Genomic DNA, 24,007 nt, shown 5'->3' with positions numbered 1-24,007 from the left:
TGTCTCGTAGGGCTGAAGGAACGCCTGACATAGTGCTAGCGGCCGGCGCTAGGTGGGGCCGTCCGTGCCCGGCCGAGTCGTCCCGCCTCCGCTCCCGATTTCGCCGAGACTCCGGCGCCGAGCCCGGACATTCCCCCCGATCGGGCCGTAACGGCGTCCGGCGCCCGACTCCGAGGGGAATCCAGTCCGCCGCCGACTCGAATGGGGATCAAACTAAACGGCAAGCCGGATGGCAATGGGCTTTTTACATCGTCGGATCCCAGCCCTTTTGCTTCACTCGGCCGAATCTGTCGCAACGCGTAGGCCCCGTGCGGGATGTTTGATCGGCTGGCCGGCTGCTGTTGGTCGACACGAGACACGAGACAACCAACCCCCCCGCTTCCCCCCCTCCCCCATCCGTACGTTCGTTTAAACTCACTCTGCCCTGGTCCTCTTTTTTTATTATTCTCCACGCCGGATGGACATGTGTTGGGCCTGCGGCGCGCTCTGCAGCCCCGCCGCCCGCGTTCCCGGGAGCGCGGATCGAATAGAATCGCGAGCATTGTAGATCGCGCCGCGCCGCACCGTGCGGTCGTTGGTTGCATTGCAGCGTGCGGGCACGTGTAGCCCGTTCAGGCACCGACTCCCCGACTGCCGCGGCACGTTGCTCCAGCGTTGCGGCGTGCACAGGGAGCGGCCCGCTTCGAACATTCTGGCGAGCTCGCGCGGGACATGCGCGCTTCGCGGGCGACTAGCGGCAGCAGCAGCAGCATATAGTTCTGGTGCCATCTAGCCAGAAAGACGCATACGCAATCTGTTTGCCGGGTGCTCTACACGTGAAACAGGGGCCTTTGCGCGATACTAAGAATGTACATGTGCGTGCTTGGTGCTGGGCGGTAGCGGACAGCAGTTCTTGAAGCCCCGATTCCCTTCATGCTGTGACGTGCAGCAGAATTACACTGACCACCGACTCGCAAACTCTACCAACTCAAATGTGCCTTGTTGGTTGTGCTCTCCCAAGTACAGAAATTTGGCTCTTGAGTTTGCATGCGCACCAAGACCGCGCAGATGTCAAGATGTAGCAAAGAAAGACAGACCGCCCCTGTTCAAGTGCTGGGAACGAGCTATAAAACTCCGAGCATGCCTCGCGGAGGAAGACAAGCACTGCCGAAGCCGGCCAAGGTCGTAGGCTCAGCCGCCCCTGCCGCCAACTGTCTACCGCCGTCAAGCCGCCATCACTGACGCCCTGTGACCGGCGGTGCGCCCCTGCCCCTCGCTCACATGATATATGCGCGATTCCACATGGTTGCAACAGCCATCATGTCAACGGCCCTCGAAGCAACCTACATGTAGTATGTAGTCTCGTGAGCTGGACACGCTTGGCCAATGGCCCCAATGGCGCGCAACGGAGCCCCCACTGAGATTGCCATGGGAGCCATCTTGTTGTTTGTCCACTTGTCTCCCGGGGACAACTGTTCAGCTTCGCCCCAGCGCTGGTCGTGTGCTGGACGTGGGAAGAGGAAGCAACATGACAAGCAACAAGGCAAATCCATATGGACGGGCAAGCTCACTGCGTGGACGGATGGGTACAAGGCTCGACGTGATAATGTTGCGGATTTGCCATCCCAAGATAAGATCGAACCGCTCATCCGTCCGTGGCCAGTCTTCGCGCTCTGAGTCTGTCGCTAATTGCTATTCGTGGCCGAGCACGCCTCACCTCCCAGTTCCTGGCGGCTGCACGGAATGGCAGTCCCGCCGCACCAGGCCAGTCCGGACCTGGGGCATAGTTACCAGTTAAATCGCTTGTCAAGTCCAAGAGCCCTGCCGTCGAAGCTTCTCCAAAGAAGAGGTCTTGGCCGTGGCCGAGGCGTCCCGTAACTGGCACGAGTGGAACTCGCTCAAGGCAGAACTCCACAAGGGCAATGCGAAGGTCCATTAAGCCCGAGGTTGACGCCGCCGAACAAAAGACTTGCAGTGGTCGCGCCACCATCCATGCTGCCCCCAGTTGATGTCATGACAGACAATGGCGTGCCCGCGGCGGTAAACGCGCTGGGATACGCAAAGTGGAAGACGGTGGACGGGCCCCAAGCTCAACAAGATGCCGGGCTATTGTAAGTGTTGCGCCTCTATATGCCTCCCACACTGGCGGGAGCACTGCCGTCTGATGAAATGCACCCCCCTCCTCACCTTGCTATGTGTTCCCAGGGAGAGTCGAGATCGTCTGCAGGGTGCTAGGGTTTCGGGCGACAACTGGCGCAGAGAAGTCAGGGACATGGTTGCCGCGCTGGACCAGGACTTTGACGTGAAGCTGACCCCAGAATGCGATGGGCCATGGACGCGCACGTCTCTCTCCCAGGCTTGGCTTGGTGCAGCAAGCTTTACGCGCGCGCACAGCTCGTAGCATCGTCGAGGCCATTGCCTACTTTGACCAGGCCATCACGGAGCGAGTGCCCGCGGAGCGCAAGCACACCCGGTGGGCCGTGGCCGACATTTTTCCATCTGAGGTCGGTCAGTAGTAAAGTACCTGCGCCAGGGACGCGTAGAGATAGTTCTACTTGAACGAATAGAACACCTTGCTCCGCATCATCGATGCCGAGATCGGTGCGACCACGTCCATGGCTCACATGTTCTTTGGCGGCGAGCGGAACCTGTCTTGGAGCTTTGCCAAGGTGGCTGATGAGGGTGGGACAGTCGATTTTCACACGCCACCGGGGGTCAAGCAGGCTGAGCATGCCGCCAGTGCCTGGGCCGAGTTCTCATCGTCCGGTCCATCCAGAAGGCCATGATGTATGACTGGTCTCAGTAGGCGTGTCGAAGGACCTTCCCAATAGGCGGCAGCTTGATGCTTTTGTTGGCCAGTAACGACCAGACGGCCAAACAAGAGCCCTGTACGGATAGTCTGGGGTCTCGGGCGCCATCTCATTCGTTCGAGGGGGGACCTGATGGCAGGATTTACTTGGTGGTTACGACTGTGATGTTCTGTAGCGAGGTGTTGACAGACACGGTGAAGAGAAGCAGTGTAGAGTACGAAGCCGTCGAGCAGCCAAATCGAAGCACCGCTCGTTCATGTCTTCGGCTTAGAGACCTACTTCGTACATGTCGCGAATCAGAAATTCTCGTGCGACAACAAGGCCAGGAGTGGGCACGCTGCAAGGGGTAAGCATCTGCATTTTGAACAGACCAGGGGCCGGACACGCGGGATCCCGTCTAAACGGTTTCAAGTTTTGACTTCCGTGGTTGCACGGAGTCAGTCCGGCGGCGACTTCACGTCAGGCTCGCGATTTTTTTTTTCTTTCTTTCCTTTGCCCACACCGATGCGGTCTAGTCGACGTGGCAATCCAGCAAGCGGCGGCCTGGCGGCGGCTTGCGGGCAAAGCTCGTGGTAGGGCGTCGCGCCACGTGTTGCAGACATGCACGGCAGACGAAATGCAGGTCATCACCCAAGCATCACGAGAGAGCATGGCGACTTGAGGCTCTGGCGTGATGGTGCATGATGGTGGCTCGAGCGATGTGAGGGGGAATGCGGCCATTGCAGGCCGGCGGCGAGCAAAAAGTGAGGGACAGGTTGGTGGGCGCGATGCGAATTATACTGAGGCATGCTTTTTGATAGACCGAAGGGGAGGGGAGTCGGCTGTATTCATCGTGGCGGTGCAGGCATCTATCTAGTTTTTTCATGAGGGTCACTCACGATGCTCCGGCAGCCTCAGCGATGCAGCCGCGGATTTGCCAGAGGCAAACAACTGGAGACAGATGCTGCACGCCAATGCCCGCGACACGCGTGCGAACCGGGGCAAATGTCTAAGACTCGGCCAGGCGGCCCGCTTTACAGACATGGCATCGCATCAAAAATCACATCATATCAGATCGAGCCGACGCCGTTTGGCGTTGCCTCGCTCGATTGGCGGTTAGTTAGCCCGCCTACAACCCAAGCAAACCAACCAGCCGGTGCCGGCGCTAGGCAGAGGGGGTGCAGAGGGTGCCGACCCCCGCAGCTGCGGTGCACCTCGCTTATTTCGAGGTGCCGACAGCGACACTCGGCAGCGCCTTGGGCGGTGTTACTGCATTAGCACGTACAGAGTAACGTACTTCGTACCCCTTATGCGATAGGTGCGCTCAGAACGTCCATTAGGGACAACTCGACGAGACTGCAAACCCACCCCCCGCAATTACCGTCGTCAACCTGAGCACCATCACCAAGCCCCCCGAGATCGACAACACGAACCCGAGAGGAAGAGAAAAAAAAAAGGTCCCCACGTCGCCAATGCGTGCACTCCCGCCAAGCCTCACCCGTCACCTCCATGACTGGGAATCGACTAGCCCGCCCCATGGCTGCGCCATCGGAACATGACGGGCAGTGGGCCTGCCCGCAGCAGCACCTTGAGCGTCAATCCCAGAGGTATCGTCGCCGAGGCCACCGCCTCTCGTCTTCACCTTCTTCCTCACCTGCATCATCCGCTCACGCTGCTTCGTCTCTCGTCCCTCTCGGCATCACACACAGATCCGCTTCATCGCCGCCCGCACCATCGTCAATCCGCTATAAGAGAGGCGCGCACCCGCCCGAGTCCGCCCCCCGCTGCCCACCATGATCTGCCTCAACAAGGCCGACGAGGGCACCTTCAGGCACCTCTCCTTCAACCAGAGCCCCCCCGCCCTGGCCCCGGGTCACACCACCCGCCAGGACCTCAACGGCATCGCCAACCTGCGCGAGTTTGTCGCCGCCGGACAGGACGCCGACGGCGGCGGTAGCAGCGCCTCGTCCATGGGCGCCACGGGCGATAGAGGCGGCCCAGACGTGTGGCATCACGAGCCCTGGCCCGTCGCCACGGCTCTGGATGCGAGACGACGGCCCTGTGCGTTACTCTTCCTCCCCTGACACCACGTCTATCCTTGATAAACATCGCGAGTGCTGACCTCGACTCTCACAGGGCTGTTCTCGCGTCTCAAGGCGGCCGTTGGTGGTGAAGACCAGCCTCGCCTCCAGGTGCTGTCCTCGGGTCGCCTCGAGCGCCTTTGGAGTTGGATCGCCTGGATCCTTTCTGTCCTCTTCTCTGCGTATCTGCTTTCCTCCCTGCCTCCGCTTCTGAGCTCCCGCCATGCATCTCCCACCGTCCATACTATATCGGCCAACGCCGCAGCTGCCAGCCCTCCCGCACTCCTTCGCAAGCGCTCGACGTGCGCGACTGGCGGCGTCGACCCGGCCGCGTACAACTTGCCGCTTCACGCGGGTGCCATTGCCATCATCCTCTTTGTCTCGACCCTCGGCTGCGCCTTTCCTATCATGGCCACCAAGTTCCCGGGGCTCCGCATCCCGCGACGCTTCTTCTTTGCCATCCGCCACTTTGGCACCGGCGTCCTCATCGCCACCGCCTTTGTCCATCTGCTGCCCACGGCATTCGAATCCTTGGGCAATAAGTGCCTCAGCGAGTTCTGGACGGAGAAATACCAGCCCATGCCGGGAGCTATAGCTCTGGCCGCCATCTTTCTCATCACCGTCATCGAGATGATCTTTCACCCCTCCCGCCACGTACCGCCGCCTCAGATTGTCTCGGGTGACCAGGCCAGCGGACAGGTCCGCGAAGAGGCCAAGAGCGGGCACCTCTGCTCCAACACGGCCCTGATGCCTTTCCGGGACATGGGCCCCTTCCGCGGCCGCTCCAGTAGCATTGGCCAGGGCCTGTCGCAGCTGGACCAGATCCATCAACAGGCCGAACGCGACGATGGCGTACCGGTGTCCAAGCAAGAGGGCAGCACAGCCATTCAGGACAGCGGCACCGAGTCGCTGTCGGAGGTGCAGCTGTCGCCCGAGATGAAACTCCGAAAGGAGCGTCTCCAGTGCGTGTTGCTCGAGATGGGCATCCTCTTCCACAGCGTCTTCATTGGCATGGCCCTGAGCGTCTCGGTCGGGACCGACTTCATCGTCCTGCTCATCGCCATCATCTTCCATCAGACGTTCGAGGGCCTGGCGCTTGGCTCACGCATTGCCACGGTGGCCTGGGGCAACAAGTGGGAGCCTTGGATCATGGCCCTCCTCTACGGATGCACCACGCCGCTCGGCCAGGCGCTCGGCGTTGCGACGCACACGCTGTACAGCCCGGACTCGGAGGTGGGCCTGATCGTCGTGGGCGTCATGAATGCCATCTCGGCCGGCCTGCTCACCTTTGCGTCTCTGGTCGAGCTGCTGTCCGAGGACTTTTTGAGCGACGAGAGCTGGAGGTATCTGCGCGGCAAGCAGCGCGTGGGTGCCTGCGTCCTCGTCTTTGCCGGCGCTTTTCTCATGAGCCTCGTCGGGGCCTGGGCTTAAAAAGAGGCGTACAAGCATACGCTGGCGTTGCCAACAAGTAAACCGAAAGGAGCGTTTCTTGGCAGCGCCGATTACTAGCTGGGCGCCGCATCTTGTGTGACGGGATGCGGGCCCGGCGTAGGGCGTCGACCGGATGGAGGTCACATCGTCCACCTTGTTATTCATTCTGCACCGCGAGGGCGTGTCACCTGGCGCGACCTGTCACGGATGGCTCAACGCCGCGCTGTTCTGCACGGTAGTGCCTTTTTGGCGACCTGCACGGCGTTTCTCATACTCGGACATGTACAACATCTTTTCAACAAAGGTGCTTGGATATAAACACATAGGATAGCCTTGCAAACAAACATGCAGCCGTTCATTCGTAATGCCACTCTACTCGTGACCTCGTCGACTTATGAGACCGTGTTCTTGGCCACGACGCCCCGCGCAAACTCACCAAAGGTCAGGTGCTGTTCAATGTCCACCTCCTCGCCGAGGTTGGGCTGCGTGAAGACGGCGAGCGTGTTTCTCGCGATGCGGCCGTCGCTGACGCTGGCGCGCACGCCCCTGACGAAGTGCGGCACGGCCTTGAAGCGCCCCGCCGTGATGCGCTCCAGCGCCTCGCCCGTCTGGAAGGCGATGCAGTCGCGCGGGATCCTGACCTGCACCGTCTCGCCCGTGCGCGACTTGATGTACAGGCCGGCCTCGGGGTCGGGCGACGCGGCGAGCTCCTGGAGCGGCGGCAGCGAGGCGCCGGACCCGGCGACAGCGTCGCGCGGCACGGCGGGGCTCACGTCCTGCTCGTCGATGAACATGGCCGACGTGAGGCCCGTGAGGCACCCGTGGTCGAGGTGCGTGGCGCACCAGTCGTCCTCGTCGTCCCTCCCGGCGGTGCTGCCCTCGTCCTTGTTGCTGCTGCTGCCGCCATCGCCTAGGCCCTGCTGCTGCGGAAAATAGTGCAGCAGACGGGCCTTGGTGGTGCTCGACGAGCCGACGACGCGCTCGAGGTAGCCCCGCGGGTAGCCGTCACCAATCTCGCGCTCGGCGAAGCGGTCGCACGCGCGGGCGACGAGCACGGCCACGTCGATGATGAGCCGGCAGAGGGAGGTGACGGCGGGCTTGAAGCCGGGGAGCACGTCGTCGCCGGGCCACAGGTTGGGCGAGAGGTACTCGGGGAAGGTGTCGGCCGAGAAGGCGGCCGTGGGGACGGCGCACTCGAGCGACGGGTCCACGTAGAAGGCGCAATTGGCGTAGTAGGAGCCCTTGAGCGTGTCGGCCTGCCCGTTCTTGAGCGTCTCCTTGCCGAGGGACCAGCCGGTGAGGTACTTGGCCTTGGCGTTTTCGAGCTTCTCTGTCGGGAGCGGTTAGTCCTTGTGTTCGTGCTTTTTTTTGTGCTTCAACTTGACGACCTCATCATACCGCGCCATGAGAGCACGGGATGATCCTCGAGAGCAAAGGTCGAGAGGGTAAGGCAAGGATCCCAGTCGGAGGGAGCGCACCTAGTTCTGCCGCGGGCAGGTTGCCGAGATAGCTGGCATAGGAGAGCGCCATGTGGCGCAGCTGGGGAAACTCCTGGGGCACGTCCTTGACGACCAGGATGCCGAGCGAGTCGGGTCCAAAGGCCGCCTGCAATGTCTCAAACGAGACGGTGCCTGGAGTGGGAGGAAGTGTTAGCTGGGTTGCCAAATGCGACACGGCCATAGACTCCTATAGTAAGTAGTCATACCATCGGTGAGGTCCTTGAGGGACACGGCCACGGCCTGAGCTTGCGCCACCATGTTTGCTTCGAATGTCTGCTGTGCGACCGCGGGGTCCAGTCGAAAACGGGGCGGGAAAGAAATTGAAGGAACCAGATGAGAAGGATCGAAACGACTTGAGCCGAAGCAGGCTTCCCCAGAAAACTATTATATCGTTCCTCCCTCCCACCCCACCCACTTGGCGGATGCTACTATCCGCTGGAGACGACCACCGACCCGGGGCATGGCAACCCCCAGGGCGGCATGGCGGGGAAGACACCCTGTAATGGCCCGTGCGAACGGTAGACACATCACCCCTGTTAGGGAAGGTGGCCCAAATCGGGTGCCCTAGCCGCTGGCTTACCTAATAACTGCTGATGACTGGAGCTCGCCGCATCCCGAGCTGCCGACCCGCCCTGCCGCCGAGCGAGCTGTCAAACGACGACGCATGACCACCTGGCCGCCGCTCGACACCGCGCGCGCCCGAATCCCGACGCAACCCGCTCGGAATCATGGTCAAACCGCTGACCTTTAAGGGCGACAAGAAGCCCAAGAAGCGGAAGCGCGACAAGGCTGCCGTCGGCGACGACGACAACGATGATGATGGGGCGAAGCAGCTCCAGCGCGCGCGCCGCGACGACGAACACGATGGCAGCGGCAAAAGCTCAGAGGTGGCGGCCGGCGACGACACCTGGGTGTCTGCCGAGGCGGTCACGGACGTGGTCGGGCCCGTCATGATCGTGCTGCCCACGGACAAGCCGTCGGCGCTGGCGTGCGACCCGAGCGGCAAGGTGTTCGCCATGCCCGTCGAGAACACGGTCGACGACAACCCCGCGACGGCGGAGCCGCACGACGTGCGCCAGGTCTGGGTCGCCAACAAGATTGCGGGCACCGAACACTTTCGCTTCAAGGGGCATCACGGACGGTACGTCAAGTCATGCCGAGCCATACTCTTCCCCCTTCTCCCCTTCCCACTTCTTCTTCCTCTCTCTTCATATCGTTTGCAGTCGGACAGCAAGCTGACGCGCCAGCGAAATGCTCTTCTAGGTTCCTCGCATGCGACAAGATCGGCCGCCTGTCCGCGACGTCCGAGGCCGTCTCACCGCTCGAGTGCTTCACCCTCATCGCCACGGCCGACACGCCGGGCACGTTCCAGGTGCAGACGCTGCGCGACACGCTGCTGACGGTCATGCCCCCGGCGTCGTCGTCGGCCAAGGCGGGCGCGCCGCCGGTCGCCGAGGTGCGGGGCGACGCCGACGCCATCTCCTTCGACACGACGCTGCGCATCCGCATGCAGGCGCGCTTCAAGCCCAAGCTCAGGGCGTCCAAGGAGGAAAGGGCCCTGGCCAAGATCAGCCGCCGCGAGCTCGAGGAGGCGGCGGGCCGCAAGCTGAGCGAGGACGAAATCAAGATGCTGAAGCGCGCCCGCCGCGAGGGCGACTACCACGAGAAGCTGCTGGACATTAAAGTCAAGGGAAAGCACGACAAGTTTGCGTGAGCGGCGGCTTTTAATGGTGAGCGGCGGCGAGAGCGCCAGGAAGGCTTCATCTCGGGTCAGGCTCCGATCTGGTGCCGGTGGCTTAATTGGGGGTACGAAGGATGCGTTGCCTACTCCGTACGCGACGACGAAACTGGCGTTGTAAGCGCCCCGCGACCCGCGAGTGGCCGCGCCCCCCCGAATCACGCGCATGCGGAGGCGAGGTTGGAGCCAACGAACGGCCCTTTATGGAACGGGTAGAGCACCCGGTGAAGTGCATACATAGCCTCGAGAGGGCGCGACGGCTCGCCCACCGGCCCCAGGGACTGCCATATCGAGTCCGGTAGGCTCTTGCAAATCTGCACCACGGCCAACGGCCTGGTAGAGGAGGTCGCGCATGGATCTAGCGCTTTAGACGCTACAGGTCGCAACAGGTGCCTGGCATGCGCATTGTTGCTGCGCACGACATAATTGACACAAAACAACATGCACTTGATGATGGTTTGACTGTTTTTGATTTGGTTCAGCGCCGGACACCTCAGCTGCCCGGCCTCCAGGCCTTGATGTTGCCGTCCTCGCCCGCCGTAAACACCAGCTGCTCCTCGTCGAAGAAGCAAAACGACCGCACGATTTCCTCGCCGTGCGCGCCCGGCAGGCCGACGCCGTTGGCGCGGTCCAGGACCCACTGCTGGCGCGCCGGGTCGCGCGCCATGAAGACGAGCTCAAAGTGCTGCTTGCTGCCTCGGCCGTCAGCAAGTTCCTTCTCAGAGGAAGGGGACCTCTGACAGGGGAAGAAAGTACGCACTCTTGAGATCCCGCGCCGATGACGGCCCCGCTGCCGTCCGTCTTGGGCGTCACGCCGGCGACGTACTGCACGGGGACGGGGACGACACCATCGTCGCCGCCGCCCGCAGCAACAAGGGCCTCGCGCAAGTCGCCAAACGCCTGCGTGGCGTCGCCCGAGGCGCGGTGCTCGGCCACGTCGTAGAGGGCGAAGCGCTCGTCGTGCGAGAGCGCGTAGACCTCGGTGTCGGTGAGGAAGCCGGCGTGGTGGATGCTGGCGCCGAGGTTGAGCGTCTGCAGCGTCAGGTCGTCCTCGTCGGCGACGCGCGTGTCGTAGACGTTGACGAGCCCGTCGGTCGAGCCGCTGAGCAGGAGGGCCGGCTGCGAGGCGTGAAAGGACAGCGTCGTGACGTCGTCGGAGTGGACTTCTTGGTAGTGCGCGCGCGGCGAGGGCGTTGTCCGCACGTCCCTGGAGTTGTTGTTTAGCATACATGAAGATGAGCCTTTGATGAAGAGTGTATACACACACACCCACACCCGCACGCTACTTTGTATACAGCCGCCGGAACAGAAGGAGGCAGATGCAAGGGAAAGGGTCAAGGAGAAGGGAGCGTAGATTGTACATACCATAGGTATATCGAGGCTGTGTGGTTGGCGAGCTCCGTGCCCACGGCTATCGTCTGTGTGCTCGCGCTGCACGCCATGCTCAAGATTGGCGCGTCGCTCGCTGCCCTCCTCCGTCAGCGCACTCTCTTCACTTCTCTTTTCTCCCTCTCCCTCATTCTCTCCTCTACTCTCCTTGTCTCCGCAGGACCACCACCACCCATCAGTCAGCTCACGATATACACGCTCACTCACCCTTGAAGCGCGCCACCCTCGCCGCCTCGCCCGCCGCGCGCACATCCCACACGGCCACGCCCCCGTCCTCGCCCGCCGTGCACACGAGCCCCCCCGGCCCGTCGAACACGCGCAGCGCCGCCACGCCGCCCCCGTGGCCGAGCTCCCAGCTTTTCGCCGCCGCCGCGCTGCCGCCGCCGAAGCGCGTCGGGTCCAGCAGCGTCAGCCGCTGGTCCGACGTGATGGACGCGAGGCCCGCCGCCGTGCGGTGCAGGTCCAGCACGTACACGGCGTCATCGTCGCCGTCGCTGCGGCTCGGGAAGTGGTGCCGTGCGACGTTGGAGAGGTCGTACATGCTGGTTGGTGGTGGGTGGTGGGTGGATGTGTGTGATTGAGTGAGTGAAAGCAGGTTGGCGATGGTGGGGTGAGAGAAAGTTTTGGGCGCTGTGGGCGGTGAACGCTGTCTGCCTGTTTGGCGGCGCCCACGTCGAGCTCTTCAAACTGTTAAAATGAATTCCAGAGGCGAGGAGATGATACGTCGCCTCATTTCAAGCAGGCCGATTTAGATGGCCTATCGTCCGGCGAGTTGTTACGAAAACCTTGTGGTGGCGTCAAATGCATGGCCTCATATACTCCAGCTCACGACTCACGACCAAATCATTACGCACACTGAGATGTCATCAACTCAAGTCAACAACCGAATAATATCTTTCCGGTCATGGCGATGAAGCCGCCATTCCCGTTGCTCAAATCATATCGTACACTCATTTTGTCTATCAGCTGAATGGAGTGCCAAATCGCCGCCAACAGCCCGCTGACCCAAACGCCAAAAAGATGCAGTATTGCTGCCCCATGAACCCGTGCCGCCGTTACATGCCGACCTTGTGCTTTCTCTCTGCTCGCTCGTTTACGCCGCGGAACGCTCGCTTGCCCACCTCGTAGCTGCTGATCATTATGGCACAGGCCGGCGCCACCTTGAGCGTCCGCGGGATCCAGCCCCTCCAGAGCCCCGCGAGGCCCTCCGTCTTGAAGATGTGCGTCAAGAGGCGCACCATGCTGAGCTCTTCGGGCGCCTGGGCAGCTGCATGGCCCACCGCGCCTCGCGGCCCGTCCCGGTACACCTGCGTGCGGGTCTTGCCGACGTCAAAGGGCATGGTCACGATCGAGGCGAAGGCGCCGGACAGGGCGCCCGCAGTGAAGCTGTCGAGAAAGGTCTCGGTGTGGTTCTCCTGACTCTGTGACCTGAGCCGGGCCTGCTGGGGCGAGTCTGAGAGACTCAGAGACCGACCCCGCTTCTCCTCGCGAACATCCGTGAGCTTGGCCCGGATCGTCTCATATCCCCACCAGTAGATGCCCGAAAAGGGCACATCGCGCCATAGCGTGAGCGTCAGTCCTCTCCACAAGGAAGTGTACCCATGGACGCCGACCATCTCTCGGATTCCGTTGAACGCCTCGACCAAGTGGTTCGTCGTCCCGACACTGGAGGCGGCCTGCATCCTCGTGCGTACCAGTTCAATGGGGCTGACCGACGTCGCCGCAAAGATACGCGCCAGAGACCCAGCCGTCAGAGGAGCGTGGTCCGACGACAGCCCCGACAGCGGGCTCTTACTGCTGTACCGCAACCAGTCGTATCCGGCAAAGTAGATGATGTTGGCGGGCACCGCCATGGCCAGGGTGGGGGACAGGCCCCGCCACAGCGTCGTCACGCCCTCGTTACGGGCGATCTTGCGCATGCCGTCGATGGTGGACGTGTACGTCTTCTTCTGCACCTCCTGCACGGCGCAGTCGGCTGGAGCGGCCATGCGGGGGGCGGCGATGCAGTACGACGCGTCGTTGCCCGCGAAGAAGACCTCGCGGCAGCATGCCGTAACTCCGAGCTCGGCCGTCTGCGCCGGAGTGAGGCTGGTGGTGGTGAGGGCGAGGCGGGAGAAGTCGACCGTCGATGTGGGCATCTTCTGCGACTGCAGCCGGACTCGAACAACGTCGAGAGGCGTCACTGGGGGGACAAGGGTGTCAGCGCGGGCCATCGGCCGTGAGACCTCGTCCCGGGGGCAACTAACTGAGCAGCGACGTCAAGAGGCTGCCGGCCGACGCCGACGCCATCTTCTGCGGCGCTGTGATGGTCATGCCGGCATCGTATTCTCGGTCAGCCTCGATTTCGACGAGGCGGGACATGGCGAACTCATCGCCGGCGCCGAGCCGGTCGTGGTTCTGGCCCCGGGCGCTGTCGCGCCTTGTGGAAGCCATGGGAGGTGCTGGTGTCGTCGGCTCAGCGCATCATCCGCGGGTGGCGCACTCTGGCTCAGCAGAGGAGCCGAGTCGTCGCAGCCGCGTCTGGAGCTGCAGTGCCGAATGCCTTTCTTTGTTGGATGCGAGTCGAGCGAGGTGCGAGCGGAGAGGAGGGTTGGGGGAGGCGAATGAAGAGTCAAGCGGTTGGCAGGCATTCGGTTACCAAATAGCTTCTGCGAGCGCCTAGAATTTCGGGGGGGGCCATTGGGGTGTTCGCCCCCCGACGCCCGGAGATAACTGGGCCTTGGGGGTGCTCGATGCCGCGGGTTTCCGATGATGTCAAGGATTCGCTGTGATTGGCTGCGACGATCGGCCCTTGCGGCCGTCGGCACCCGCGTGTGGTCCGATAGCACTATCAATTATCGATAAGTCTTGTTGGCGGCAGGTCCCTGAAGAGTCTGTGGCCGCGCAGGGTGCGAAAAAAATTAGTGGGGGAGGGGTCCCCTGACTAAGCCAAAAAGTTGGCGATAAGATTCTGATTTTGTTCAGATCGTGCCTCGCCAGGCCAGCCCAGCGGCGGTCAAGACACCCGTGTGCAGAGCTCGACACAGTCAAGATGCGGTACGTCTCGCGCGCTCACTGCCACTTGCGACTCCAGCTGACAGAAGCAGTATCGAGCCCTGTTACTTTTGCGGGCGTCCTGCCTACCCGTCCAAGGGCATCACCTTTGTGCGAAACGACGGTACGACAAATCCTATCCCATCCATCCCCCCCCCCTTCTTTGTCGGCGAAACGCATTGGAGAAGAGACTGCAGAGCGCGTTGAAGCCCAGGACTGACCGATGGCGCAGCCAAGTCGTTTCGCTTCTGCCGATCAAAATGCCACCGTAACTTCAAGATGAAGCGCAACCCGCGCAAGCTCAAGTGGACCAAGGCGTACCGCCGCAACGCGGGCAAGGAGATGACGGTCGACAGCACGCTGCTCTTCGGGGCGCGGCGCAACGAGCCGGTCCGCTACGACCGCGACCTCGTGCAGAAGACGCTGGCCGCCATGGAGCGCGTCAGCGAGATCCGCGCCCGCCGCGAGCGCGTCTTCTACAAGAAGCGCATGGCCGGCAAGCGCGAGCGCGAGCTGGCCACGGCCCGCAAGCTCGTCGCCGAGAACGAGCACCTGCTGCCGCGCCTGCGGGCCAGCGAGCGCAAGCGCCTCGAGGAGGTGGCCGCCGAGGAGGGCCGCGACGTCGAGGAGCTGGTCGAGGAGTCCATGGCCGCCATGGCCTCCAAGACGAAGGTCTTTGGCGCCGAGAAGAAGAGGCTGCGGGTGCGGGACGACGGAGGCGTCGAGGAAGAGGACGACATGGACATGGACTAGATGGGCAGAGGGTCGCGCTCTGCGATGGAGTTGCTGGTGGATTCCTCGACTCAGGGAAGGGAGAAGAGGAGGACGGAAACGTGCTTCGCATACCCACGCCGCGAGCATGCAGGAGCATGGGCCGACTTTGCTACATAGCGTTCTGGGATCTTTCTAGATGATAATGGAGTTTTTCCTTCTCACGCCTGGACGCTATACCACCGTTTACTCATCATCCTCGCAGATCTGGAGGCTCTTGTACTCTCCGGTCTGTCCGGGGAGTCGGATGCCAAAGACCCAGTCGCAAACGTCAAGCACCCAATTCCGGGCAGTGTCCTCTGTCGGGGTATGAATGAACGGCCCACGGGTGCGGTCGGCCTCCCAGGTAATCTCCACGATGCGCGCCTCTGGCTCTGCATCCTCCCTTGCCTCTCCTTGCTGGGCGTCCTCTGGCCGCCGCTGCGTCTCGATGCGTGCCGTGACGATTGGGTTGCCCGTCCAGCTGCGCACAAAGTGCACGTCCACGCGCCCGTCGGGGTCGGGGCCGTCGGCATACACATGCCACTTGTGGTCCATGATCTGGGCGCGGAAGCCCATGAGCAGCGTCGCCAGGCTCCCGGGCGGCAGGGCGACGACCCACGGCGTGGTGACGGGCTGCGCGTAGTCTCTGACGGGGGTTTTCCGGGGGAGGCTGGCTTTGGTGACGCGCTTGGTGGGCGCGTACTGCAGGTAGTGCTCCATGGGCTGGAGCGGTGCGTGCGTGGGGCATGGACGATGCAAGGAGCCATGAGGAGTCGACGGCTTTCTAATCACGATAATAGGTGTTGGTGCTGCTTGCTCAGCCGCATTACTCCGAGGCCGAGGCCGTCTTACACTAGACCGCCCATCGGCACACATAACACACACAAAGGAGTCTCTGGGCAACCGACTGGGTTACGCAAAACCCCCCATCTTGGCCACTTCTGCACTGCGCGCTCTGGAGCCGGGAATATGGCAGGTCGGCCGTCTTGTACTGTGTATTGAGGCGTGATGGCGGGGATGGATGCTATGTTGGCCGCCTTGACGTTGTAGCACAATAGCTCACACACGCAACGGCGGGGTGCCGGAGGGAGGAGGAGGGCCTTTGTTGCAGCAGTAGCTGCACAGGGCACCCACCACACTTGACGTGGATTATTCATTCATTCTCACGGCAGCGATTCATCATCCATCCTCGCCCGTCGCCCATCCTCAACTCACCACTCACCTCACAAACTCTCACACACCACCCCTTCTCAGTCACGGCAACCATGTCTGTCCTCATGTCATATTAGCCTCGGCCCGCGAGCCACGCAGCCGCCGCTCACACCCGACACCTCCTTGCACTTGCTCGTCCTCCTTCCCCGCCGGGCTTATCGGTGTTAGACGCCCTCGCCCGCGCGTGGTGCTTCTCGTCTTTCTCCTCTTCCCCCGTCCGCCATGTCGGATCCCAAGCCGCCCTCGGGCCTCGACTCGGAGCTCGAGTCCTTTCGGCAGCAGTGGCTCTCCGACCTGCGCACCCGCAAGGCCGATGCCCCTCCTCCTCCTCCTCCTCCTCCACCGGCCCAGGCACCTCCCGCCGCACCTGCCGGGCGGGCCCCCCACAGCCAGCACCCGATACTGCCATCGTCGTCAACGACTGCAAGCACAACAGCATCTGCAGAGACAGCTCCAGCATCGTCACGACGGGCGGCCGCCCCGTCGCCCACGCGCAGCAGGCGGCCCGCGCCACCGCAGCTCGACGCCGCCGACGGAGGAGAGGATGACTACTTCCAGCCCCAGTCGTTCGACGACCTGCCATCGACCACCGGCCACACCCTCGACGGGTCCGTACGGCCCTCACCGCAGGTGGCGACGGCGTCCGGGTCCCGTCTCGTATCGGCCCTAGACCACTATGAGGAGGCTATGGAGAAGGAGGCCCAGGGCAGCATGGGCGATAGTCTCAAGCTGTACCGCCAGGCGTACCGGCTAGACCATCGCGTCGACAAGCGGTATCGCGAGAAGCACTTCCCCGCGTCGGTGCCATCGTCGTCCTCCAAGCCCGCACCGGCATTGACATCGACATCGGCAACGGCACCGTCTTCCGCCACCGCCGCCGCCGCCCAGCCGTCTCCCCAGCAGGCGCCGGCAGCGCAGGGCGAAGAGACGGCCGCCCAACCGCTCTCCACGCCCGACCTCATCGCCTCCTTCGCAGCCCTCGCCATCGAGCCGCTCCCGGCGCACGTCGACGGCGATCTCCCTCCGCCCTGCCCCATCGCCGCCCTCCCCTCGGAGCTCCTCGTCCTCATCCTCGCCGACCTCGCCGCCGAAGACCCCGCCGCCCTGGCCACCTCGGCCGCCCTCGCCTGCAAGCGCTTCGCCTACCTCGCCGCCACCGAACAGCGCCTTTGGCGGCGCGTCGCCCTCGGCTCGCGCTGGGGCTTCGCCGGCATGCACTACCGCTACGCCCGCACCGTCGACTGGGAGCCTGTCGAGGAGGACGACGTCGTGCTGAACCCGGACTGCCTGACCGATGGAGAGCTTCTGGACGTCGAGGAGCGCGGCGCCTCCGGCGAGGCCTTGGTCATCACCGCCGAGGAGCTGCGCCGCCGTCGCGCCCACGCCCAGCTCCTCCTCACCTCGTCGCTCGTCCCGTCGGCCGCGTACCCGTCCTGGCGGGACCTCTTCCGCGCGCGGCCGCGCATCCGCTTCAACGGCTGCTACATCAGCACCGTCAACTACATCCGCACCGGCCAAATGTCCACCAACCAGGCCACCTGGGGCGGCGCCCCCGTCCACATCGTCACCTACTACCGCTACCTGCGCTTCTTCCGCGACGGCTCCTGCATCAGCCTGACCACCACAGACGCGCCCCGCGACGTCGTCCATCACCTCACGCGCGATGCCCTACTCCAGCAGCGCGGGCGGCTCAATCACCATGCCCATCATCACCATCACCACAGCCACAACCAAGCGCACGCGCTCCCCGCGACGGCGGCGGCTGCGGCGGCTGCCCCCATCCTGAGCCACGCCCTCAAGGGCCGCTGGCGCCTGTCGGCCTCCTTGCGGCGAGACACCGCCGTCGGCCCCCACCAGCATCACCGCCGGTCCTCCGCCGTCGACGCCGTCGCCGACCCCGGCACCGATGCCGACGCCGAATTCGAGGGCGACGTTTTCGTCGAGACCGAGGGCACCAGCGCCAAGTACACGTACAAGATGGACCTCGCGCTTCGCAGCGCCGGCAAGGGCACGCGCAACAACAAGCTCGTCTGGCGTAGCTTCTGGAGCTACAACAAGCTGACCGACGACTGGGCCGAGTTTCAGCTCCGCAACGATAAGCACTTTTTTTTCAGCCGCGTCCGGAGCTACGGCATCGGCGAGTGACGACGCATGTCATGATGAGCCATTTCACGATAGAATAGAGCATCGTCGCCGCACTCCCGTCAGGGCGGCAGCCGTCATATGCAGTCACCATATAGCAAGCAAAGTTGATTCAAGCACATCATAACTTGCTCCACATTAGACGTGTCGGCACCTGCCATGTCATCCAACCGCCGGCATCAACTACATGATAAAGCTATAGGGAATCGGAGAGTCCAACCCCAAGTCGCGTCGCTATGGCGCAGTAAAAGCCCAACCAGAATCCGAATTAATATAGATGTAAATGGAACGGGCGAGTTTTTCGCCAGAGAAAAAGTTGGGGTGGCCGCTCGCTTCCTCCCGAAAATGTGTATCGTGTCAATGGTATCTTGAGGGGCTCGCCGCCCCATGAGTGCGCGCTCTCCGCTACCACGGGGTATCGTTGCGATTATGTCTGTATGCGTGAAATATAGGCGTCTCGGCGGGTGGCGGGGGATTCGGTCCAGCCGTCACCGGATCCTCCGCCCGTCGAGGAACTTGGGACTGTTGGCATCGTAGTAGCGATCTCGCTGTCCCATCTCCCGGCGCGCCTTGAACGCCGCCTTCTCTTCCTCGTCCATGCTGAACGCCTTCTTGAACCAGCCAAACGCGCTCTTCTTCTTCTTGAGCGTTCTGTCACTGTACGTCCGTTCGGAAGACGCAGCGGAGCGGTCGTCGTATGTCGCCGTGGTCACGTTGCTCAGCATGCTCATGCCACCCAGGTTCGAGGGCTGGTTCCGCAGGTGCTGTGGTCGAAACTGCGACGCCCGAGGCCCCGCCGCCGTGTGGGGTCGCTGCTGAAGGGGCGAGTGCGGCGAGGCTTGGACCGGGCGGTAGTATTGCTGATGATCGGACCGAGGTGACCGCGTGTTCTGCGGCCTCACGGGCGGCGACAGGCTCATGTCGGAGCTCTCCTTCGAAGCCTGGCGTCGGGAGCGACGGTCCGTGTCTGACCCGTACGCCGATTCAAACGGATGTGAAACCGCTGTCCGTGGTGTAGCGCGCTGCGATGAGGGGCGTTGCGACAGTGGGTCGGTAAAGGCCCGCGGTGGAATCTGGATCGCGTCGGGCACGTTCGTCTTGAGCTCGACACGGTGGCGGATGGAAGTTTGCTTCCTCGGCAGGTTGCTGACATTACTATTGACGCTTATTGCGCCCTGGCTCGGGGTCGCAGCATGGCTGCGTGGCTTGACGTTGCCTGTCCCGACGGCTATGGTCGCAGCTTCTTGAAGCATGGGGGACGGGATCGGCTCAGGGGGCTGTGGGGTGTATGTTCGGGGCTGAAGCACGTAGAGCGCATCGGGTTCCTCAGTTGACGAGCTGTGGAGGTCATCGTCCCTGGAGACGCTGGCCTCCGCGGTCGCGGATGAATGAGTGGACTGTTCCGAGGAGGGATGGGACTCGGCCGAACGCTTCTTGGAAACCTGGCGGGCTGCCGACCGTGGAGGCAGCAAAGGGATGGCGCCTGGTAAGGGGAATTCCATCGCCTCTGCGTCTGTGTAGTCCGCAGTCATCGGTCGAAGGTTGGTTGTCGACGCGCTACGAAGGCTCGGGGGCGCGACGGACCGCACGACTGATTGCCTGGACGATCCTGACTGGATAGACGGTGGGTTGCTGAGCGACGCGGGTTGAGCAGGCCTCGCACCAGATTGCCTGGATGACATTGACGGGATCGACGATGAATTGCTCGAGCTCTGTGCGATGCGAGCGAGGTGTGGCGCTGTGAACGGGGGGATCATGGCCTACTGACGTTAGTATCGATCGCCCCCGGCGGCACCGATGGGCACCTATACTCACCCAGGTCCTCCGGCTGACCTCGCCGGCCTTCTTCTCCATCTCGGCGATGACAGTCGTCAGCCGAATGACGAGGTTGCTGACCTCTTGGGTACGGTCGTTGATCTCATCGAATGCATTGAGCCATCCCTCGGCGTTGCCCTTCATGGCGTCGATGACATCGGCTACGTCGGGTCGAGTGAGCCGTAAAGACTCATCTGTCTCATCGCTGAGCCAGCTCGTAAAGGCAGCCGTGCACTGCAGGCCGGTATCGATGTCATCGTCCCATTGCGTCATGGCAGCGTTTGTCCGCGAGAGAACGTGATCGATTTTTTGATTGCCCTCGAGTATTTCGCAGCGGAAATTACGATCCTCGAGCAACTCCTCGAAGACGTTGACATTGGACAGGGGCAGCTTGAGATGCTCGATGCGGCCGTTGAGATCTTCTGTTGCCTGGTTGAGGTCCTCGAGCGTGACTTCCAGGAACTCGTCTATCTCGTCAATGTGTCCTTGCAGGATACTGATGACCTGGGCATTGCTGTTGGCCATGCCCTTGAGCATGAGGTACACGCCAAACGAGATTTGTGCGAGGAGCTTGAACAGCTCGTGCTGCTTCTGGCCAGGGCGGTAGCGCCACGGTCTATCAAAGGGCTCCGCCTCCTTGGCCTGGGCGATGAGCTGGTCCCTCCGTGACGGAGCATCAAGCTCCCTCAGCTTGGGCTTGGCGGCAATGGTGCCGCTCGTCACCTCATCCAGAGACTCGGTGAATGCATCCTGCAGCAGCGGGATCGGGTGCACGGGGATGGCCTGCACCGGCGGCGTGGGTGCAGGAGAAGGGGGCCCGTGGGGCTCGGCGGCGGGGAGTTCGTGAGGTTGCTGTTGCGCCTCGTGAGATTGGTGCTTGGGAGGCTCGGGTGTCGCTGGCATCTCGACCGGTGCCGTCCTCCTCTCCGTGTCGAGGCCGTCGAGCTCGACGTAAGCGGTGGCTGGCACATTGGCAGCATGGGAGACCGAGGTTTCAGGCTTGTCGGGGATTCGGAAATCAGAGGGAAAGAGTGACATGCGCAGGCCGTCGCCGAGGTTGAGCGGCGGCAGCTGTGTCGACGTCATGCTGTTCGGAGGTGTCTTTGGGAGAGGTTAGAGATGGCGTTGACAGGCGAAGAGAGGAGAGGCGCGAGCGTCTGCCGCCAGGGCGAGAGGCTCCTCTGCGAGTTAGTCGTTGGCTGCGGCAGCCGCGGGGTCGAGCGTGCGAGGCTCGATGGGAGGCGCGAGGTCTTGCAATAAGCGAGGATCAGGTCAAGCCGAGCAAGTGTTGGTTCCCGGCTCGGGCGACCAAGGCGGGCCGGATCGACTCGCCCGCGGTCGGACGGACGTTGTTGCTGCTGCTGTTGCCCGGGCTCGTCAGTCGTCGTGGTCAGCGGCGGGGAACTGCCATGAGCGACCGGAGAGGTCGAAGGAATGGGATCCCTCGGTGAGGCCGGGCCAGGCCAAACGCTGCGCAGTGAGTCTGGCGACGGCGTCGTCTCGTCTCTGAAGAAAGCAAAAGGTGAGACCGGCGGCGACGCTTGCTGAAGATGGGAGTGAGACAGGGACCCGGCGTGTGTGTGGATGGCACGGCAGGGTCGGCGACCCGGCTGGGCCCGCCGAGCAATCAATTAAATGCAGGACCGGACGCCCAGTTCGGGCTTTCGCTTCGGGGGTGGCGACGGGCGATGGGATGGGCGGGCAATTGCGAGGCACGGAAATGGATGACGACGAGGAGAAGAATGGTCGAGGAAGAAGGGGAGGAATAGGAATTGGATGGTGGTGAGACGGAGGCGACGGGAGGACAGCGCCGTGGTCGACAGGCAGCGCAGAGGCTGCTGGCTGCTGGGGAACCTTGGAAGGTGAGGCGTGCTTGGCCAGGCACTAAAGGCAGGCAGGCACCCTTGGGTTGCTCCACGGCTTTGTGTTTGCGTCGCATCCCCAGTACGTACCCAAGGTACCTCACGTTACGGAGGTTGGCCTGAGCATCAGCAGCAGCCGCACCGGCCGCAGAGCAGAGCAGCGCAGCGCAGCGCAGCAGCTCGCGAGATGCACGGGCATGGAGAACAGACAGGCTGCTCACTCGCTGGCCGTTCCATGTTGGCGCTGCACGTTGCCACCAGCTGTTGCTGCTGCTGCGCCGTGCATCCCTTGCCAGCCGTTGCCCTTGGGCCCTCGCCTCGCCCTCCGGCGACCCCATGCGTCCCAGGCCATCCCACTCGCTGGTTGATTGATTGCACCATGCCAAGCCCATCAAAACTTCTCTAGCGCTGGCGATAGCGTCCGCGAGCGGTCGCCCAAAAGGGGTTCACGGGACGGCCGTGGCGGGGGGTGCGCCCCTGGCTAGTCCCTGCCGTGCAGCCACGGTTCCCCACCGCGCGTCGTGCTGCTAATTTGGGCGCGGGCGACGTTAGGGACAAGGGGAGGGGGGGGGCGCCCTCAGGAACAGGAACACACGCCTGGGCGGGCGGGCGTTTGGCTGGCTGGATGGCTGGGTCTCCCTCCCCCCTTTTCGCAAAGATGGCGGTGGTAGTGGTGGTTGTGGTAAAAGTGGTGGTGGCACAACGGCGTAGTGGAGGTGGTGACGGAGGCGTTGTTGGTGCAGGCAGGCATCCGCTTTGAGGTTCTCATTATTAGGGCTTGACCATTCCCCGACTGTCTGTTATGCACGCAGCGACGATGACAAACCCGTGACGGGACGTCGCTGGTCCATGACTGAAAGAGCAACATAATTCAAACATGCTCGGCCACCCGTTCGAACCCCCCTTTGGTCAACGCATCCAGCCCAGCTGGTCCTGTCGCCGCACAGGCGCCGCCACAGAAGCGATGTCGTTTTGTTTTGTTGCTGGTCGTCATCAGGCAAGTACGATGTTTGCTGTCGTCTTCGTCTCCGTCGTCGTCGTCGTCGTCGCCGCCCCAACGCCTCAACGCCGCAACGCCGTCTCACTCCACGCCTCTGCTGGCGAGACAGCTCGTTTCAACTGCAAGGCGCGGGCCAGGCCAGACAGATCTGCGCTCGCGTGGCGGGTTCGGCGCAGGGCGTGCCAGGCTTCTGGAATGTCGCGCCGTGCCTGACCACAGGTGAGACAGGGCGGCATGTGTGGGCGGGCGGGCGATGGTCCCTGCGCACAGATGCTGCTGCGTGTGCGAGCCCGTCCCGCCCAGCCAGGCGCCGCGTGGGACATGACAGGACCAGGCGGCGGGGAGAGAATGAGACGGAAATGGCTCACACGCAGCGTTGGGAGGCGGCACGAGGCGTGCGTGCCGCCGCCGCGCCGCCGCCGCCGCCGCTTCGGGTAGTACATAGTAGTACGACAACCAAGTACAGTTGCTACTGCTGCTGGTGTTGTTGTTGCGTTGCTGTTGCGTTGCGTTGCTGTTGCTGTTGCTGCTGCTCCTGCTCCTGCTGCCGTTGCATGCACGCTGATCCGGCCGTTCGCCAACAACGTTCGCGTGTGTCGATGCGGCGGGCCGGGTGATGGCTCTGGTGATGGTGTGGTGCCTTTACTCTGCTAACATATGGCACGGCACACCTTTCATGATTCAAGGCTTGAAATTCGTAAGGTAGGTACCAAACGGAGTGCAGTGCTGCACGATACTGGCTGTACAGTTCAGTACAGGCAGACAGAGCAGCAGGCAAATCTCTTCCCCATGATGCGGCAAATACTTACTAGGTATCAAGATGCCCTCGCGATGCCGCTGCTGCCTTATGCAGCCCAGAAGAGCAGGTTCCTCACATTGTACGTAAACACGCATGTCCTTTCGTAGGGTCTGCCAGACCTCATTCACTCGTGTTGGCCACCATCCCCATCCCCTCCCGACTCCAGCAGGTCGACCACTAACACGTTGGGCGTGCAGCCACCACGCACAAAGGGGCCGGCCTCGACGCCATGGAACGCAACGCACCTACCTGCACCTGCACCTGCACCTTCGCTGCGCTGCACGCATGCAGCAGTCGCAGTCGACGTCTGCGAGGCGCTCTCTCGCAGGGCCCAACCAACGGTCGCCCTCGCCGTGGGCCTGCTGATTCGCGGGCCTTGGAATTGCGCTGCGACGAGCCAGCAACCGCAATAAGGAGAAGGGGGGGGCTAGCCTCTAGGTATAAAGCAACGCGCATTTTGGCCTGCAGGCCACAAAAGCTTCACC

General features: G+C 62.7%; 11 protein-coding genes across 12 annotated transcripts; 6 read left to right on the top strand and 5 right to left on the bottom strand.

The window, feature by feature from the left end:
- Positions 1-1,971: 1,971 nt before the first annotated feature.
- JDV02_008981 (uncharacterized protein) lies at positions 1,972-2,765 on the top strand (the record flags this gene model as incomplete). Its single annotated transcript, XM_047990617.1, has 4 exons — positions 1,972-2,090; positions 2,185-2,318; positions 2,374-2,483; positions 2,547-2,765. 4 exons carry the CDS (start codon positions 1,972-1,974, stop codon positions 2,763-2,765), a joined length of 582 nt encoding a protein of 193 aa, XP_047846626.1.
- A 1,418-nt stretch (positions 2,766-4,183) lies between these two features.
- Positions 4,184-6,734, top strand: JDV02_008980 (uncharacterized protein). The gene is made up of 2 exons (XM_047990616.1): positions 4,184-4,829; positions 4,905-6,734. The coding sequence occupies exons 1-2, from the start codon at positions 4,562-4,564 to the stop codon at positions 6,278-6,280; spliced, it is 1,644 nt and encodes a 547-aa protein (XP_047846625.1). The 5' UTR covers positions 4,184-4,561; the 3' UTR covers positions 6,281-6,734.
- On the bottom strand, positions 6,554-8,147 carry JDV02_008979 (uncharacterized protein). Its single transcript, XM_047990615.1, has 3 exons — positions 7,986-8,147; positions 7,759-7,911; positions 6,554-7,610 (listed from the first exon to the last, which is right to left on the bottom strand). The coding sequence occupies exons 1-3, from the start codon at positions 8,035-8,037 to the stop codon at positions 6,673-6,675; spliced, it is 1,143 nt and encodes a 380-aa protein (XP_047846624.1). The 5' UTR covers positions 8,038-8,147; the 3' UTR covers positions 6,554-6,672.
- A 156-nt stretch (positions 8,148-8,303) lies between these two features.
- On the top strand, positions 8,304-10,155 carry JDV02_008978 (uncharacterized protein). The gene is made up of 2 exons (XM_047990614.1): positions 8,304-8,920; positions 9,043-10,155. Exons 1-2 carry the CDS (start codon positions 8,508-8,510, stop codon positions 9,491-9,493), a joined length of 864 nt encoding a protein of 287 aa, XP_047846623.1. The 5' UTR covers positions 8,304-8,507; the 3' UTR covers positions 9,494-10,155.
- Positions 9,982-11,482, bottom strand: JDV02_008977 (uncharacterized protein). The gene is made up of 4 exons (XM_047990613.1): positions 11,114-11,482; positions 10,883-10,982; positions 10,278-10,724; positions 9,982-10,209 (listed from the first exon to the last, which is right to left on the bottom strand). Exons 1-4 carry the CDS (start codon positions 11,445-11,447, stop codon positions 10,011-10,013), a joined length of 1,080 nt encoding a protein of 359 aa, XP_047846622.1. The 5' UTR covers positions 11,448-11,482; the 3' UTR covers positions 9,982-10,010.
- Positions 11,483-11,777: 295 nt separating this feature from the next.
- On the bottom strand, positions 11,778-13,523 carry MTM1 (Carrier protein, mitochondrial). 2 transcript variants are annotated; one of them, XM_047990611.1, is made up of 2 exons: positions 13,153-13,523; positions 11,778-13,088 (listed from the first exon to the last, which is right to left on the bottom strand). In XM_047990611.1, the coding sequence occupies exons 1-2, from the start codon at positions 13,337-13,339 to the stop codon at positions 11,962-11,964; spliced, it is 1,314 nt and encodes a 437-aa protein (XP_047846620.1). In that variant the 5' UTR covers positions 13,340-13,523; the 3' UTR covers positions 11,778-11,961. The 2 variants fall into 2 exon arrangements, with proteins under 2 accessions (XP_047846620.1, XP_047846621.1); XM_047990612.1 differs by having other exon boundaries at positions 11,779-13,523.
- A 348-nt stretch (positions 13,524-13,871) lies between these two features.
- Positions 13,872-14,861, top strand: RLP24 (ATPase-activating ribosome biosynthesis protein). The gene is made up of 3 exons (XM_047990610.1): positions 13,872-13,942; positions 13,993-14,063; positions 14,172-14,861. Exons 1-3 carry the CDS (start codon positions 13,938-13,940, stop codon positions 14,690-14,692), a joined length of 597 nt encoding a protein of 198 aa, XP_047846619.1. The 5' UTR covers positions 13,872-13,937; the 3' UTR covers positions 14,693-14,861.
- Positions 14,811-15,428, bottom strand: JDV02_008974 (uncharacterized protein). Its single transcript, XM_047990609.1, has one exon. It carries the CDS (start codon positions 15,410-15,412, stop codon positions 14,897-14,899), a length of 516 nt encoding a protein of 171 aa, XP_047846618.1. The 5' UTR covers positions 15,413-15,428; the 3' UTR covers positions 14,811-14,896.
- A 23-nt stretch (positions 15,429-15,451) lies between these two features.
- Positions 15,452-18,301, top strand: JDV02_008973 (uncharacterized protein). The gene has a single exon (XM_047990608.1). The coding sequence runs from the start codon at positions 16,127-16,129 to the stop codon at positions 18,047-18,049; it is 1,923 nt and encodes a 640-aa protein (XP_047846617.1). The 5' UTR covers positions 15,452-16,126; the 3' UTR covers positions 18,050-18,301.
- Positions 18,162-21,843, bottom strand: JDV02_008972 (uncharacterized protein). The gene is made up of 2 exons (XM_047990607.1): positions 19,862-21,843; positions 18,162-19,806 (listed from the first exon to the last, which is right to left on the bottom strand). Exons 1-2 carry the CDS (start codon positions 20,945-20,947, stop codon positions 18,535-18,537), a joined length of 2,358 nt encoding a protein of 785 aa, XP_047846616.1. The 5' UTR covers positions 20,948-21,843; the 3' UTR covers positions 18,162-18,534.
- Positions 21,844-22,541: 698 nt separating this feature from the next.
- On the top strand, positions 22,542-23,123 carry JDV02_008971 (uncharacterized protein). The gene has a single exon (XM_047990606.1). The coding sequence runs from the start codon at positions 22,601-22,603 to the stop codon at positions 22,934-22,936; it is 336 nt and encodes a 111-aa protein (XP_047846615.1). The 5' UTR covers positions 22,542-22,600; the 3' UTR covers positions 22,937-23,123.
- Positions 23,124-24,007: the final 884 nt, after the last annotated feature.

Source organism: Purpureocillium takamizusanense, chromosome 9 (assembly GCF_022605165.1).
Source record: "Purpureocillium takamizusanense chromosome 9, complete sequence".
NCBI classification, from domain to species: Eukaryota; Fungi; Ascomycota; class Sordariomycetes; order Hypocreales; family Ophiocordycipitaceae; genus Purpureocillium; species Purpureocillium takamizusanense.
This window is presented reverse-complemented; position numbering and strand designations above follow the sequence as displayed.

Coding starts and splice junctions, on each gene's coding strand:
- JDV02_008974 (XM_047990609.1), bottom strand. CDS start 15,412: ATGGAGCACTACCTGCAGTACGCGCCCACCAAGCGCGTCACCAAAGCC.
- RLP24 (XM_047990610.1), top strand. Junction 14,064..14,171: donor CACCTTTGTGCGAAACGACG/GTACGACAAATC, acceptor CCGATGGCGCAG/CCAAGTCGTTTCGCTTCTGC.
- MTM1 (XM_047990611.1), bottom strand. CDS start 13,339: ATGGCTTCCACAAGGCGCGACAGCGCCCGGGGCCAGAACCACGACCGG. Junction 13,089..13,152: donor CCTCTTGACGTCGCTGCTCA/GTTAGTTGCCCC, acceptor TTGTCCCCCCAG/TGACGCCTCTCGACGTTGTT.
- JDV02_008980 (XM_047990616.1), top strand. CDS start 4,562: ATGATCTGCCTCAACAAGGCCGACGAGGGCACCTTCAGGCACCTCTCC. Junction 4,830..4,904: donor GGATGCGAGACGACGGCCCT/GTGCGTTACTCT, acceptor CGACTCTCACAG/GGCTGTTCTCGCGTCTCAAG.
- JDV02_008972 (XM_047990607.1), bottom strand. CDS start 20,947: ATGACGTCGACACAGCTGCCGCCGCTCAACCTCGGCGACGGCCTGCGC. Junction 19,807..19,861: donor AGGTCAGCCGGAGGACCTGG/GTGAGTATAGGT, acceptor TAACGTCAGTAG/GCCATGATCCCCCCGTTCAC.
- JDV02_008973 (XM_047990608.1), top strand. CDS start 16,127: ATGTCGGATCCCAAGCCGCCCTCGGGCCTCGACTCGGAGCTCGAGTCC.
- JDV02_008971 (XM_047990606.1), top strand. CDS start 22,601: ATGCTCGGCCACCCGTTCGAACCCCCCTTTGGTCAACGCATCCAGCCC.
- JDV02_008979 (XM_047990615.1), bottom strand. CDS start 8,037: ATGGTGGCGCAAGCTCAGGCCGTGGCCGTGTCCCTCAAGGACCTCACC. Junction 7,912..7,985: donor CCTCAAGGACCTCACCGATG/GTATGACTACTT, acceptor CTCCCACTCCAG/GCACCGTCTCGTTTGAGACA. Junction 7,611..7,758: donor CCTGCCCGCGGCAGAACTAG/GTGCGCTCCCTC, acceptor CGCTCCCGACAG/AGAAGCTCGAAAACGCCAAG.
- JDV02_008977 (XM_047990613.1), bottom strand. CDS start 11,447: ATGTACGACCTCTCCAACGTCGCACGGCACCACTTCCCGAGCCGCAGC. Junction 10,983..11,113: donor GAGGGTGGCGCGCTTCAAGG/GTGAGTGAGCGT, acceptor GGAGGAGGGCAG/CGAGCGACGCGCCAATCTTG. Junction 10,725..10,882: donor ACAGCCTCGATATACCTATG/GTATGTACAATC, acceptor CAACAACTCCAG/GGACGTGCGGACAACGCCCT.
- JDV02_008978 (XM_047990614.1), top strand. CDS start 8,508: ATGGTCAAACCGCTGACCTTTAAGGGCGACAAGAAGCCCAAGAAGCGG. Junction 8,921..9,042: donor TTCAAGGGGCATCACGGACG/GTACGTCAAGTC, acceptor ATGCTCTTCTAG/GTTCCTCGCATGCGACAAGA.